Below are 15226 nucleotides of genomic sequence, written 5' to 3'. Positions count from 1 at the left end.
ATAACTAATTTGGTTTAAAAAGGTAGATTCAACTTACATGTCCTGAACAATACATTCCCTTTAATAAATTATTTTTAAATTTTAAAACTGCAGAGGTTTCAGATGTCTGAGGATTCGGTCTGTATTTTCAGCTAAAACTCTAAGATCGTATTTTAGAACTCTGAAAATTTGAGGATTTTTTTTTTTTCTTTTATTTTCCCCGATGGAGTCTCGCTCTGTTGTTCAGGCTGGAGTGCAATGGCTTGATCTGAGCTCACTGCAGCCTCCGCCTCCCAGGTTCAGGCAATTCTCCTGCCTCAGCCTCCAGAGTAGCTGGGATTACAGATGTGCACCACCTCGCCCAGCTAATTTTTTTGTATTTTTAGAAGAGATGGGGTTTCACCATGTTGGCCAGGCTGGTCTCAAACTCCTGACCTCAAGTGATCTGCCCGCCTTGGCCTCCCAAAGTGCTGAGATTACAGGCTTTGAGCCACATTGCCAGGCCTGAGTTTTTTATTTGCCTTATTTGACTGGGGGTATTGCCCTTTGCCTAACTTTATTTAGCTATTTGTGCTAATTTTCAGTTCCTATTTTTCAGCTTAACTGTGGCTTATATTACAGTTTAGAACACCAAAGAATTATTTACTAAGCTGTTTATTTTTCAGGTTCCTAGAAGCCAAACCAAACTGACAATAATGCTTGAAAAATTAGGAATGGATTATGATGGGCGGCCTCACTGTGGTCTTGATGACTCTAAGAATATCGCCCGAATAGCAGTTCGAATGCTTCAGGATGGGTGTGAACTCCGAATCAACGAGAAAATACATGCAGGACAGCTAATGAGTGTGTCCTCTTCCTTACCAATAGAGGGCACTCCACCGCCACAAATGCCACATTTTAGAAAGTAACAGCAGTTTTGTGTGTGGATCATTCCAATTGAAGTTGCTATGAAGAGGTAGCAGATGAATCTCATTGAATTAGTCCTATAGTGCAAACTTTAAGCACCTTAAAACATTTAAGATCTTATTACAGGTGATAGAGATAGATAGATGTATGTGAACAGATTTTGCAGGAAGGCGTACTGAATTCTTTGTCACCAGCACTTTTGATATGAGCAGTATTCGTTACACAGTAACAGTTCCTGCTTAGAACTGACTTTTATAATTTAAGGTGTTCACTATATTTTCTTTGGTTTTAAAATGCAAAATCTCATTGGCTGTTCTCTTGAATGTCATATCATACTGGTGTTAAAATATGTAATGTATTTCTTTATTAACATCACTAGATGAAACCATATCTTAAAATGCAGAAGTGATTGGAAGGTAGGTCTTATCTAGCCTTTGGATTTCAAGAATAGCATAGTCCTTTTGATTTTTCAGAGTTTATATATGAAGTTCACCATGTATGTGATGAATTTCATAAGGTACTTGGTATACATATTTGCCTGTGTTTCTTTTCAACTCATAATTGGAAGAATTGTGATCGATTATAGGATCTGGTTAAAAATTCAGTTACTGAAGGAATTAATGAGAACTTGGAAGAAAATACTGAAAGGACTGTCATAAGGGCTATAGCTCAAACTTCATAATACATAAATCACTGGCGTCTTTTTGGATTTGGTTGTTTGATTCTCCTTCCTTTTTTGACATATATATGCCTTAATTCTTCAATCTGAGGGACCATGCTTTGAAATAGACTGAAAATTAAGGGTCACCACCTAATTTTACTTTGTATTCAATATCATAAGTGAGGTTAATAAAGTCAATACTTTCTACCACATATTATGTTTTTGTTATTAAAAAACTTCATTGGCCACCAGTGAAGTTAGTCAATAAAATACTTGTTTTTCTGATTTTACATAGTAAGTGGCTGCTAACTGTTGAGTTATTCTTAACTAAATCTAAAAACAAAAATGTGCATTTCGACTTGATAGGGTAGAACTCTTATCTAGAGGCTAAACCCATGTATTTTCAGAATTGAATTTTTCTTGATTTCAGGGGACAATTTTTCTTGATTTCATTGACATTGCTTGCTTCCTGCCTTTTACCTTTTAATAAAAATTGTGATGCTACTTTATTCTGAAGATTTATATTTTATAATCAAATGAATTTCCTCAAAGGTTTCCAAACCTGATATATAGGGTGAAAAGCAGGAAAGTAGACGTTTTGCTTGGTGTGGGAATTACCTACATAGGGCGGTAGATTTCTTTTTCTTTTCTTTTTTTTTTTTTTTTTTTTTTAAGATGTAGTCTCGTTCTTTTGCCCAGGCTGGAGTGCAGTGGTGCGATCTCGGCTCACTGCAACCTCTGCCTCCCGGGTTCAAGCAATTCTCCTGCCTCAGCCTCCTGAGTAGCTGGGATTAACAGGCTCCCGCCACCACGCCCAGCTAATTTTTGTATTTTTAGTAGAGATGGGGTTTCACCATGTTAGTCAGGCTGGTCTCGAACCCCTGACCTCGTGATCCACCCACCTTGGCCTCCCAAAGTGCTGGGATTACAGGCGTGAGCCACCGCGCCTGACCCAGGGCGGTAGATTTCTTAAGCCAATAAATTTCTGCTTTTGAGCAGTAGTCATATAATCAGTATCATAAAGAATAATGTGTAAATAACAGAAGGCATGAGTGTGTGGTGTTCCTAGATAAACTGTTACAGATTATAGTAAAATAAGGAAATCTAAGTGCTTTAAGTTTATACAGTTAACTCTTAGGATAAGACAGATATATGCTGAGATGTTTGTGAATCCCAGATAGCACTGTATGATAAACTGTAAAGTATTAATGAATGTCGTAAAGAATTTCCTACAAATCCTTACTGTGCCAGGGCAAAGGAGTAGAAAATAGCAAATCACAGATGGCAGGAGATCTAGACACTCTTTAGGTGATTTTTTCCATATAGCCATCCTACTGTGGAATTCAAATCCATGCTCTAGCAGAACTCTAATTGCCTCTCAGCACTTCCAGAGTCGCACATGAAAAGCTGAAACTGCAATTGGAAAATCTGATGATGACAAGGAAATACTACGTTTCTGGTTTTGTTTTAGCTCTATCTGCTAATTTCTTTGCCTATTTTCCGTTTTACCAAGTACCAACAAGCTTATGTTGTATTTCTTTTTAAGACCTTCAACATTATAAGCTCTCAGTACCCTATTTTTTGTTGTTGTTCGAGATAGTTTTTGCTCGTCTGCCAGGCTGGAGTGCAGTGGTGTGATCTTGGCTCACTGCAACCTCCGCCTCCTGGGCTCAGGTGAGATCCTCTTGCCTCAGCCTCCTGAGTAGCGGGGATTACAGGCGCGTGCTACCACACCTGCTTAATTTTTGTTTTTTTAGTAGAGATGGGGGTTTCACCACGTTGGTCAGGCTGGTCTCGAACTCCTGACCTCAAGTGATTTGCCCACTTTGTCCTCCTGCGGATGTGAGCCTCTGCGCTCAGCCATAGATTTTACTGTCTTAACCCATTTTAATTCCTCTGTTGAGTCTCTGTCTTCCCCTCCAATTTGATTTGGGATTTTGCTGATGAGATTATACTAAACATTGAGAGTACTGCTTTTTACTCTGACTTTTATTGTGTTGTCTTTCAAAGACAAATAGTACAGTTTTGTACAAGGAAACACGTAAGAGATGGATGTCTTTCTGGTATGCCCACGAAAACAATATTAGTATATTATTGTTACTTATTAATAGTATTTACAATTTATTAATTATTAGCTATGTTAATTTTTATTCTATGCTTCATTTGCTCTGACATTGACATAGTGGATTTCTGCTGATTTTTTTCGAATCCACGATCTTTATAACCAACTGAAAAATATAATAGAGCATTATATTTCGTCTTTATTTGTGTTCTTTTGGATCAAGTATTTAACATTTGCTCTGAAAAAAAAGTTTTTGTGACGTGTCTTTGTTGCCTTGAGACAGAGCTGTTTATCCTGCCTCCTAGGGAGAAGTTTCTGCCTGGATTGAAACAAAAAAACACAGGAGTCACAAGCATGTTACCTATTAAAAGAGAGAGGGTATCTCTGAAGACTAATTAAAATGGTAATTTTTTAAAAGATGGGACCAGTTGACTTTTAGTATATCACCCCAAGTATTATCCCCAAAATGATAATACAAAACAATAATTTGGAGACCAGGAGAAAAACTGGTAGTAGGATTATGGGGGAGGGGAAGAAGCACAGGTGGTCAAGGTAATAATGCGTGTTTGGCCTCAGCTGTAGGTAGAGGTGCCAGGGAAACTACCTGCCTCACAGATGAGCGCACACAGGTGCATTGTAAAAGTCTGGGAAGGATGTATTGTACTCTGAAGGAAGACTTTCCATTTCTAAGCTACCATGGAGAAGTATAAGCTCCTTGAGACCAGAGACTGTGACTTCTGCATCTTTGATTCCAGCGACATGTGATAAAATGTTTTGCACATAGTTGAATCCAGCGTTGATAAATAAAGGACAGCCTTACATCTTTTTTCTGTTATACTTAGCAATTTCCTCTTTCTTCTGCACCACCAACCTGTATTTCAAGCCTCCCTGCCCCACAGAGCTTCCAAAGCCAATAAATTTGTTAATCTAGAGCAGGGGTCAGCAAACTGCCACCCCTGGGCCAAATCTGGCCTGCTGCCTGTTTTTGTATGGCCTACAAACTATGGTTTTTATATTTGTTAATGGCTCAAAATAATATTTTGTATAATATGAAAATTACACGAAATTTTAGTTTCTCTGAATAAAGTTTTGGAAAGAACTACCATTCTCATTTGTTTTCATGTCATCTCTGACCACTTTTGTGCTACAATGGCAGAGTTGAATAGCTGCATCAGTGGTACCATCTGGCCAGCAAGGCCAAAAATACCGTCTGGCCCTTTACAGAGAAAGTTTGCCTACCCTTACCTCTCTTATCGAATGCAATGTGTAAGTTGCATCAACAAACAAGAAATGGGACTGATAACATGAGAGTCTAGAGCTGAATGTTAAGGTGCAATAATGATACTTGCACCAAACATTTATTGACACTGTTAAGTACTTTACCCCATTGTTTAATAAGAATCTGGTGAGGGAGAGAGGGCTTCTCTCCAGTGTACAGATGGGAAAATTAGGTCCAGAGTGGTTAACTTGCCAAAGTTTAAGTTGTGGGAGCTGTAGACTCTGGCAGTCTGACTTGAGCCACTGCTCTTTACCCCTGTGCTATGTATGCTGCCTCCCCTCGTAGACTTTGGCTTAATCTGATATTCCAGGAACAGATAGGTGGTCCTAGGTAGAATAAACATCTTTCTGCTACAGTTTAGACATTTTCAATGCGGTTTTACTAAATGCTGCAAATCAGGAGATAATTTGATGTTCATTCTTTGAAGCAATATAAAGTATTTTTAACTTCTAATGTAACCAGCTCTGAGGTTTTTTGGAGATGGGGATAAGTGGAGAAGGAGAAGGATTTTTGCTTTAAAATTTCCCCAGTGTTCTTGAGATGAGAAACGTTAGTGTCTTGAGTTTATAATGACACAGGCTAAAGGGCTTAAGCTTGACGGATGGATTAAGAGGTGGAAGTAATTGTTTTTCTGGATTCCTTACCAGGACTTGGGTAAGGGGCTGATGCCTGAGGCTTTAAACCAGATCTGCTTTTCTACTTGCAAATGAATGTTCTCAAGTTAAGTTTCATTAGATTTGTTTTAGGATGAATACTGCTCAATCATTGTGGAGCCACAAGGCATGCTTCTTTTTATTGCACTTCTCTTTATTGTACTTTACAGATACTATTTTCTTTTCTTTCTTTCTTTCTTTTTTTAACATACTGAAGGTTTGTGTGAATCCTGTGTGGAGAAAGTCTGTTGGTGTCATTTTCCCAACAGCATTGCTCACTTCATGTGTCTTACATTCTGGTAATTCTCCCTATATTTCAAACTTTTTGATTATTATTATCTCTCTTAGGGTGACTTGTAATTAGTGACCTTTGATGTTACTATCATGGTTGTTTTGGGGCACCACAAACCACACCCATATAAGACAACAAACTTAATTGATAAATGTCTGTGTTTTCCCCATGGCTCCCTCTCCAGACCTACCTATTCCCTGAGACATAATATTGAAATTAGGCCAGTTAATAAGCCTACAGTGGCCTGTAAGTGTTCAAGTGAAAGGAAGAGTCACATGTCTTCCACTTTAAATCAAAAACTAGAAATGATTAAGCTTAGAGAGGAAGGCATGTCAAAAGCTAAGACGGGCTGAAAGCTATGCCTCTTGATCCAAATTGGCCAAGTTGTAAATCCAAAGGAAAAGTTATTGAAGGAAATTAAAAGTGCTGCTCCAGTGAGCACACAAGTGATAAGAAAGCAAAACAGCCTTACTGCTGATATGGAGAAAGTTTTAGTGGTTTGGATAAAACATCAAACCGCAACATTTCCTTAAGCCAAAGCCTAATCTAGAGCAAGACTGTAACTCATATTCTGTGAGAGTTGAAGGAGGTGAGGAAGCTGCAGAAGAAAAATTGGAAGCCAGCAGAGATTGGCTCATGAAATTTAAGGAAAGAAGCTGTCTCCATAAAATAAAAGTGCAAGGTAAAGCAGCAAGTGCTGATGTAGAAGGTATAGCAAGTTATCTGGAAGATCTGGCTAAGATAATTGATGAAGGTGGCCACACCAGACAACAGGTTTTCAATGTAGATGAAATAGCCTGTTAGAAGAAGATAACATCTAGGACTTTGATAGCTGGAAAGACGTCAGTGCTTGGCTTCAAAGCTTCAGAGGACAGGCTGATTCTTGTTAGGAGCTAATGTAGCTGGGGACTTTAAGTTGAAGCCAGTGTTCATTAACCATTCTGAAAATCCTAGGGCCCTTATGCTAAATCTACTCTGCCTGTGCTCTATAAAGGAAACGGCAAAGCCTGAGTGACAGCACATCTGTTTACAACATTGTTTACTTAATATTTGAAGCCTGCTGTTGAGACTTAGTGCTCAGGAAAAAAAAAATTTTCAAAAGATGACTGATCATTGACAATGCAGCTGGTCATCCAAGAGCTCTGATGGAGTTGTATAAGGAGATTAATGTTGGTTTTAATGCCTACAAACAATATCCCATTCCGCAACCCATGGATCAAGTAGTAGTTCTGGCTTTCAAGTCTTATTATTTAATAAATACGTTTCATAAGGCTGTGGTTAGCATAGGTAGTGATTCTTCTGATGGATCTAGGCAAAGTCAGTTGAAAACCTTCTGGAAAGGATTCACCATTCTGAATGCCATTACAAGCATTTGTGATTTGTGAGAGGAGGTAAAGATAGCAACCTTAACAGGAATTTGCAAGAAGCTGATTTTAGTCCTCGTGGATGACTTTTAGGGGCCCAAGACTTCAGTGGAAGAAGTCACTGCTGATGTGGTGGAAATACCAAGAGAACTAGAAGTGAAGATGTGACTGAATTGCTGCCACCTCATGATAAAACTTGAGGAATTACTTCTTAGAGATAGGCAAAGAAAGTGATTTATTGACATGGAATCTATTCCTGTTGAAGATGCTGTGAACATTCTTGAAATGACAGCAAAGGATTTAGAAGATTACATAAGCTTAATTGATAAACCAGTGGCAGTGTTTGAGAGGATTGACTCTAATTTTGAAAGAAGTTCTGCTGTGGATAGAATGCTATCAAATAGCATGATAAAGAGAAATCTTTTGTGAAAGCACAAAGATCAGTTGATGGAGCAAACTTCATCGTCTCATTTTGAGAAACTGCTACAGCCACTCCCATCTTCATCACCTACCACCCTGATCACTCAGTAGCCCTCAACATTGAGGCAAGATCCTACACCAGCAAAAAGATTATGACTTTCTGAACACTCATGATTGTTAGCTTTTTCTAGAAATTTAATCTTGCAGGTGTATATTTATTTTTTAGACGTAATGCTTTTGCACACTTCATAGACTATTGTTTAAATGTAACTTTTATATGTATTGGGGAGCCAAAACATTTGTGTGAGTTGCTTTATTGTGATACTCCCTTTATTGCAGTGGTCTGGAACTGTACCTGCAGTATCTCTGAGGTATGCCTGTATATAGTATGATCAAGAACAAGTTTAGAATACAAGTCCTTTTTTTCTATTTAATTGAGTAAAAGAACAGAAGAGGAGAAAGCTTATGATTTTCTGCTTGCTAGTTTAGTGTGGCACACCATCACTGGTAATGGCAGATTGATGGAAGGGAGAGGTTGAGCCTTCCCTTTCAAGTGTACATTCTTGCTTGCCATCTCTGCACCTTTGAACATAGACCTGTTTTCCCTTTGGATTTATTTTTGTCTGTGGGACCATGATTATCACAGTCACATAGGATTGAAACCATGAAACTCATGGTCCCTCCTTCCCCCTTTTAGCACAATGTCCTTTATTTTCCAGTCACTTTATCCTCACCCCTGTTTTCATCATTGCTACACAGACTATTGCTAAAATTTAACTGACTTCTCTCTTGCTGTCTCTTCTTATATACCACTGTCATTAAAAAACCTTCCTAAAATGTTGCTTTGCACACTGATCTCAGAAACCTTCCCATTTCTGATGGGATGAAACTCAGCTCTCTGTTGGCATATAAGACCCTTCACAGTCCGATTTCCATCTACCAACTTTTATAGTAGCCATCTGCTCTGGGGTAATAGTTATTCGCCTCACCATCATAATTGAATTGCATGTGCACCATCCTACTTCTGTCCCCAGGAAGTTAGCCCATCAGTCTTATCCTCTTGATTCTGTTTTGTTAAAGATCTGCTCTGATTTCAGCCTTCTCCTTCCCAGACGACCCGGACCTTTTTCAACAACTCCCTCTATTCGTTCACTGCACTTTTGTTGTATTCATTGGGTCCTTCATTTGTGCTGCAGAGATTCATTTGTACTGTGTTGTTGGGGTTTTTTCTGTTTCCCCAACAGGAGTGTAAATTATTCAGGCACATTTTCTTTCTTGTATCTCAAGAACCTAAGACACAGTGGGTGCTTAGTTAAAAATAATTAGTGATGGTAAAATATATCCTCCAAGGTTAGTACCTATTCCTGAAATTGCAAAAGGTAGCATAAGTCTTGACTGCTGTGATGAATGAGTTGCTGCTTTGGCAGAGTTACCGATATGAGCTATCCCCTTTTCTGTTACTGTGCACCATAAATAAATTTTTACAGGCTCTATCTCCAGTAGAAATGTGTAATCCCTGTCTATGCTTGACTTTCCCTCTAGGTGCCAGGAAAAGCAAACAAATGTTAAGCTGTCCTTCCTGGTAGTTCAGTCTGTACATTGCTGATTTAAAAAAAAAAAAAAAATTCTGCTCCAAGTATCTTTGGCCTTGAAAAAGGTTATTGCTTGCTTTTGTTCTGTGTTGAACACTGATTTTTCAAACTTTTTTGCACAAGTACTCCCTAATACTTAAAAAATATTGTTTTAAAAGGAAACTATCTATTTGCACATTTAAAGGTGTTCCTAAGTTAAATATTGGCAAAAGATACAATACCAGCATAGTATAAATATTGACATTTTAAAACAAAACAGGCTTCATTATATAATCAGTGGAGTCTACATACCATAGAAATTTAGTACCATTATCTACATAGAAAATACATAAAGGTTTTTAAAATTCCTCTTTCTCCTGGAACTTGTATTTTTGTTGCAGTTCTCCCACAAGATTTTATTCTAATGTACTACAGTAATCCCCTCTTATCCGTGGTTCCGCTTTCCATGGTTTCAGTTGTCCAAGGTGCAGTAACAAGATATTTTGAGAGAGAGCACATTCACATGACTTTTATTGCAGTGTATTGTTATAACTGTTCTATTTTACTAGTTATTGATATTAATCTCTTTTCCTAATTTACCTACATTAAACCTGATCATAGATAAGTATAGGAAAAAACATCAGGTTTGGTGTTATCCAAGGTTTCCGGCATCCTGGGGTTCTTGGAAAGTATTCCCTGTGGATAAGGGAGTACTGTACAGCAAAACTCCACCACAATATCTAGGTAGGACCCCAAAAACTTGAGTTGTGAAAATGTGGGGTCATATTATTGCAAGAATAATGAAAAAATATATTTTAGTTTGTACTGTCGCACAAAGATGCAGAAATAAAGTTTTGGTGAAGCTTACTGTTTCACCATCATTAACTGACCAGTCACTAAACTTAGAAAGTCCCCATTGATGACAAGGCAGTCACTTTCTAGCCACCACCAGCACCTGCCATCTCAGAGAAGCTTACAGCTTTCAGCTCCTGTGTTTGAGCAGAGGCTCTGGGCTGGAGTACAGGGACCAATTCCACTACATCCAGTTTTCATCTTGTTGCTTGTTGTCATCAGGTTTTACTCTATATTTTTATGCCTGAAAGTCATTGATCATACTGTCATACATCTTTGCAACAAATATATATACATTTAAAATTATATGTGACTGAGCGCAGTGGCACATGCCTGTAATCCTAGCACCTTGGGAGGCTGAGGTGGGTGGATTGCTTGAGCTCAGAAGTTCGAGACCAGCTTGGGCAACATGGCAAAACCCTCTTTCTACAAAAAATTCAAAAACTTAAGCCAGGCATGGCGGCACAAGCCTGTAGTCCCAGCTGCTTGGTGGGCCAAGGTGGGAGGATTGCTTGAGCCCAGGAGGTGGAGGCTACGTTGCATGGAGATCTATTTATTTATTGTGACTGTAAGGATGTGTTAAATTCTATATTTACTCAGTCATTTGCCTAATGGATCAAGATATAAATATATTAAAAATTTTGGAAATTAATGACATGTTTTTACAATTAGCTTATATAGCTGAATTAAAATGACATTGCTAGAATGAAAGAGGGTCCAGCATCAATTCTATAGCTTTACCTAAAAGCCTTTTACTCAGTTCTTTAATTTCTGTGACAAAAAATCACGTTGTCATCTATCATCTGTGTTGATAAATCATTCTGCAGCTGACAGCATGACTAGTTTCTTGTTTATTTTTGTTGAAAACAGAATTTTGAAAGTTGCCTAACTTTTAGAGGTGTTTACTTAGAATTTACTCATTCTCATATTTAGGGATGTAAAGCCAAAGGGCTTTACCAAGACTATCAAATGATTATTAATTATATCTGTTACTCTTTAACCTGGAAAACCTTTATTTATTTCAGTATATTCTTAATGGGTTGGGAAAATCCAACCTGTGCATTACTCTTGGTACAGTTAGTGCTTTAAATATATTTTTATTATGTGTTTCATCAAAACCTTGGAACTACAGATTTAGTCATTCAATTCGTGGTACATGTCCATCATATAATGAAATCAAGCAAAATATTCATTTCATGAATCAAATCAAACTACTGACTTTGTCAGAAAAAAAGTCTGACTTGAAAATTCATGTTAGTGAATTTTCAACTTATACAAATCATTAGAAACCATCACAGAACACCTTTTGTAAATGCTTAGTGAAGGTGTCAAGACTTAAAATTTCCCTTATTTAACTTATAACAAGTCACAGTCATCTGTGGCAAAAACAAGTTATTTAGGAAGCAAGTTAGGTTGATAAAAGGCAAGATACTCTTTCAATAAAGGTGTGTACATATATTGAACTAAGATGTTTGGCTTTTGTTAGGAATCAAAAAATAACTAACTTTTACTAGGATTATGCTTTTCCTATAGAATGCTATCCTGCTAAAAACTAACTGGGAGCTATCTAGAACCTAATTTATTTTCTGTTAAGAGGTAAATATTTACCATTTCATAAGATGAAGTAAATTGATATTTGACTGTATTTGGAGTAAATATTTCACAATATGATTGTGGTCAGTTTTTTTATTTTTTGTGATCTAGGTTTTATTCAGTGCATCATGAAAATTCTGATAGTCCTGAAAATTATTCCAAGTACAACTGAAATACTCAGCATCACTAAACTCTTTTTGTTTTGACTGTCCAAGGGTATTTTTCCTTCCAGTCAATGATTGTTCTGTGGATGAGTTTTTAAATAGTTGAAAAAGTGACTTAGAAGAAAAGCTGTCTGTAGCATTCAGTATTTCTTGCTGATACTTGCCGCTGTTTGCTGGTGGGACCTCCACCAAGAGTGATTTATTTCTTGGCAGGAGTCTTGGAGAGGGAAGTGGCCAGTTTGTTCAATAAAAATCATTACTGTCACTTTACCACATATTCACATTTTGAATATCCTAACAAGTCTCCGAACATCCCCATTTCTAAATCCCCCTTTACAGAAGTTTAGAACAGGGAAAGTCACAAAGCCCTTAAAGCCTTAAGCTGACTTGAGGAACCTTTCCGGGTAGGAGGCTTCTGTTCTGTTCTCTGTGTTCGCTACCGCCTTGGGGCAGCAGTGCCAAGTGGGCTGGGAAGGTGAGTGGTGTCTTTGTTTTGTAGAACGGAAGAAAGCGTGGATGCCACGGGTTTGCTTTTGTTAGAGGGCTGTATGAAAGCTCAGAATTACCTTAAATTCCGCATTAATTAGGTCATCCTGTAAAATTCCCCTTGCTGAGGCACCCTTTAGAAAGTTTCGAGGTGGCCCTAGGGTGAGACATATCCCACATGAAGACCTCTGGTTCGAAGTGTTGAAAATTTCTGTTATTTTTGTATGTTCGTAAAATGTTTTCATCAGTAATAGAGTGTGTGTGTGTGTGTGTGAGTTCACATTTGATACGGTTCTTGTTTAGAGCTTCCTTAGCTCTGAGAAAACAAGCTGAGTCTTTTGTAGAAAGAGTGGAGCACAAACCTGCCCCTGCCTCATTCATGTTGAAAAGCCTCTCCGTCAGCCCGCCAGCACCGAGCGTTTTGAGTGCCCTTTGATAATGTCAGGAACACCTGGGTTAGCATTATTCCCTCCTCAGTCTAGTGCTTACTCAGTCCTGGGCCTTGCTGAAACTGCATGCATACAAGGTATAGTGTAATGAGACGGTTCTCAGTGCAGACAGCTGAGCCCCCAGTCACTTGCCCCGCTGAGTGTTTCAGCGATTACTCTGCACTTCTGCTAGCCTGCCTCTTCATGCATGAAGAGTACAGTGGGGGAACAATGAGCGTGACTTCTGTTCACTCTGTGTGTCTGGTGAGAAAAATGTGGGAATTCCAAGCAACAACGTATTAGTGATGATTCTGGAAATTCAGGAGAAACAGGTGAAATATAAAGAAACCTGAAGTTGTAAAAATTGTGTTAAATTCTACGTTCCTTACTACAGACGACTTCCTTGTATTCTCCCACTTCATGATTTGATAGGAGAGTGGGAGGGGGAGCTTTTAAAAATTAGGTGTGTTGCAGCATACACATTCTTTTCATCAGCCCATGGAACATTCTCCAGGGTTGACCATAGGTTAGGACACAAAACAAGTCTCAAGAACTTTCTAAAACTCGGAATAATATAAAGCATCATATCTGACCACAAGGGAATTAAACAACATCAATAACAAGGAGCATTCGAAACTAAAGAAACACATGCAAATTAAACAACATGCTCCTGAATGGTCAATGGGTGAAAGAAGAAATTAAGAATGAGATTTAAAACTTCCTTGAAACAAATGAAGTAGAAACACAATGTACCAAAACCTATGAGACATAGCAAAAACAGTACTGAGGGCAAATTTATAGCAATACATGGCTACATTAAAAAACTAGAGAGATTTCCTTCTCTCTCTCTCTCTCTCTCTCTCTCTCTCTCTCTCTCTCTCGCTCTTTCTCTTTTCTGTCTTCTCTCTTCTCTTCTCTTTCAAGTTTCACTGTTGTCGCCCAGGCTGGAGTACAGTGGTGTGATCTCAGCTCACTGCGACCTCCGCCTGCCGGGTTCAGGAGATTCTCTTGCCTCAGCCTCTCGAGTTGCTGGGACTACAGGCATGCACTACCACGCCCAGCTAATTTTGTATTTTTAGTAGAGACATGGTTTCACCATGTTGACCAGGCTAGTCTTGAACTCCTGACCTTGGGTGATCCTCCTGCCTTGGCTTCCCAAAGTGCTAGAATTACAGGCATGAGCCACTGTGCCTGGCCAAGAGATTTTTAAAGGAACAACCTAACAGTGTACCTCAAGCAACTGGAAAAGCAAGAACAAACCAAACCCGCCGGGGGAAAGCAATGAGATATAGTAGAATAAGATAAGCATTAGGAATTTCTCAAGGCCAAGAGAAATCCCTGTAAAGAGAAGAGAAGGAACTTGGGGGCTGCAGAGCCAGAATGCCTCACCCAGCATATGTTTCATACGCTGTGTCCTTGGTCCTAACTCTGTGATAATTTCTCCCTGTGGCACACAAGATTTCAACTATCCCTTCTCTGCAAAAGGTTCCTAAAATCTATTGCCCTGACCTCTCTTTTGAGTTCCAATTTCCTGGGTATTTCATAGGTGTCACCAGTGTTTTAAATTTTATACATTAAGAAACAAACAGGTGTTTATTTCCTCACCTACTAACCCCTCTCCTGCCTCCAGCAAACACACAGCCTACTCTTGTGTCACTCAAGTCAGGGAACACCTTCCCATTATACTCGAATCTGCCAGTTCCCTATTCTTTGGGGGTGCTTATGAGGAGGTAGCATCCTTTGTCACACTGCAGGCCTTCTGGAGCTTTATGCCCGTGGAGGAAGCCTGGATGCGATGGCTCTTTGTATCTAGAATGAAAGTTAGCTGACAAAGCTGGAGGGAAGTCTTATGCTTTGAGGAGGTAATACAGGTTGAGAATCCCTAGTCCAAGAATCAGAAACGATCCAAAATCTGAAGCTTTTTGAGTGTTGTCATGATTTCAGATTAGTGATGCTCAACGAATAAATATCAATACAATGCAAATATTCCAAGATCTGAGGAAATTCAAAATCTGAAACATTTCTGGTCCCTAGCATTTCAGAGAAGGGATGCTCAACCTGTACCTGCACTTGCTTGAGTCAGTTACCCTGCATGCTCCCGTGCGCAGCGCCGTATGTTCCCCGGGGCACGCTCTGCAGTCTGCAGGCTCTGGAGAAGAAAGGTGTGGCGGCGCTTCCTGGCTGTGGGCGCTTCATCTCTGCCATTGGAATAGCTTGTGTTTGATTCTATTCTTATGTCTAAGTACATCTCTTTGGGTTTCTAGCCTTGGAACCATGCTTGACTGTGGAATGGGGTACATAATTCTGATTTGTTTTTAAAGTGTTATTTCTACTTCTTCATGTATAATTGATGCAAACCATTTCTGACATTCTTTAGAACACGTGTGTCTTCTTGAAACTCCCACCTTTAAGACGAGCGACGAGTGTGTTTTTGTGTGGCTCAGATATGTAGGTGATATATCGGGGAGAAACTTGTGTATGCAGCACCCTCCCCCAACCACCCAATTTCAAGCCCA

General features: G+C 39.0%; 1 protein-coding gene across 23 annotated transcripts in view; it reads left to right on the top strand.

The window, feature by feature from the left end:
- ERI1 (exoribonuclease 1) overlaps positions 1-15226 on the top strand; it is a 138920-nt gene that overhangs the window by 26732 nt on the left and 96962 nt on the right. For 3 of the 23 annotated variants that reach the window (XR_012417023.1, XM_065518793.1, XM_045397880.2), the window contains one exon: positions 645-4707. The exons of 11 other annotated variants lie outside the window; for them this stretch is intronic. Coding sequence is in view for 5 of the 12 variants with exons in the window: in XM_065518793.1 (XP_065374865.1) it covers positions 645-887 (243 nt within the window). In the remaining 7 variants the exon portion in view is untranslated. Of the gene's footprint in view, positions 1-644; positions 4708-15226 lie in introns of those variants that run through there. 9 more of the 23 variants (XR_012417025.1, XR_006700293.2, XR_012417027.1 and 6 more) reach the window with 5 other exon arrangements.

The sequence above is a fragment of the Macaca fascicularis genome, chromosome 8 (genome assembly GCF_037993035.2).
Source record: "Macaca fascicularis isolate 582-1 chromosome 8, T2T-MFA8v1.1".
Classification (NCBI taxonomy): domain Eukaryota; kingdom Metazoa; phylum Chordata; class Mammalia; order Primates; family Cercopithecidae; genus Macaca; species Macaca fascicularis.
Note: the sequence above shows the minus strand (reverse complement) of the source record. Positions and strands in the feature narration are given on the sequence as shown.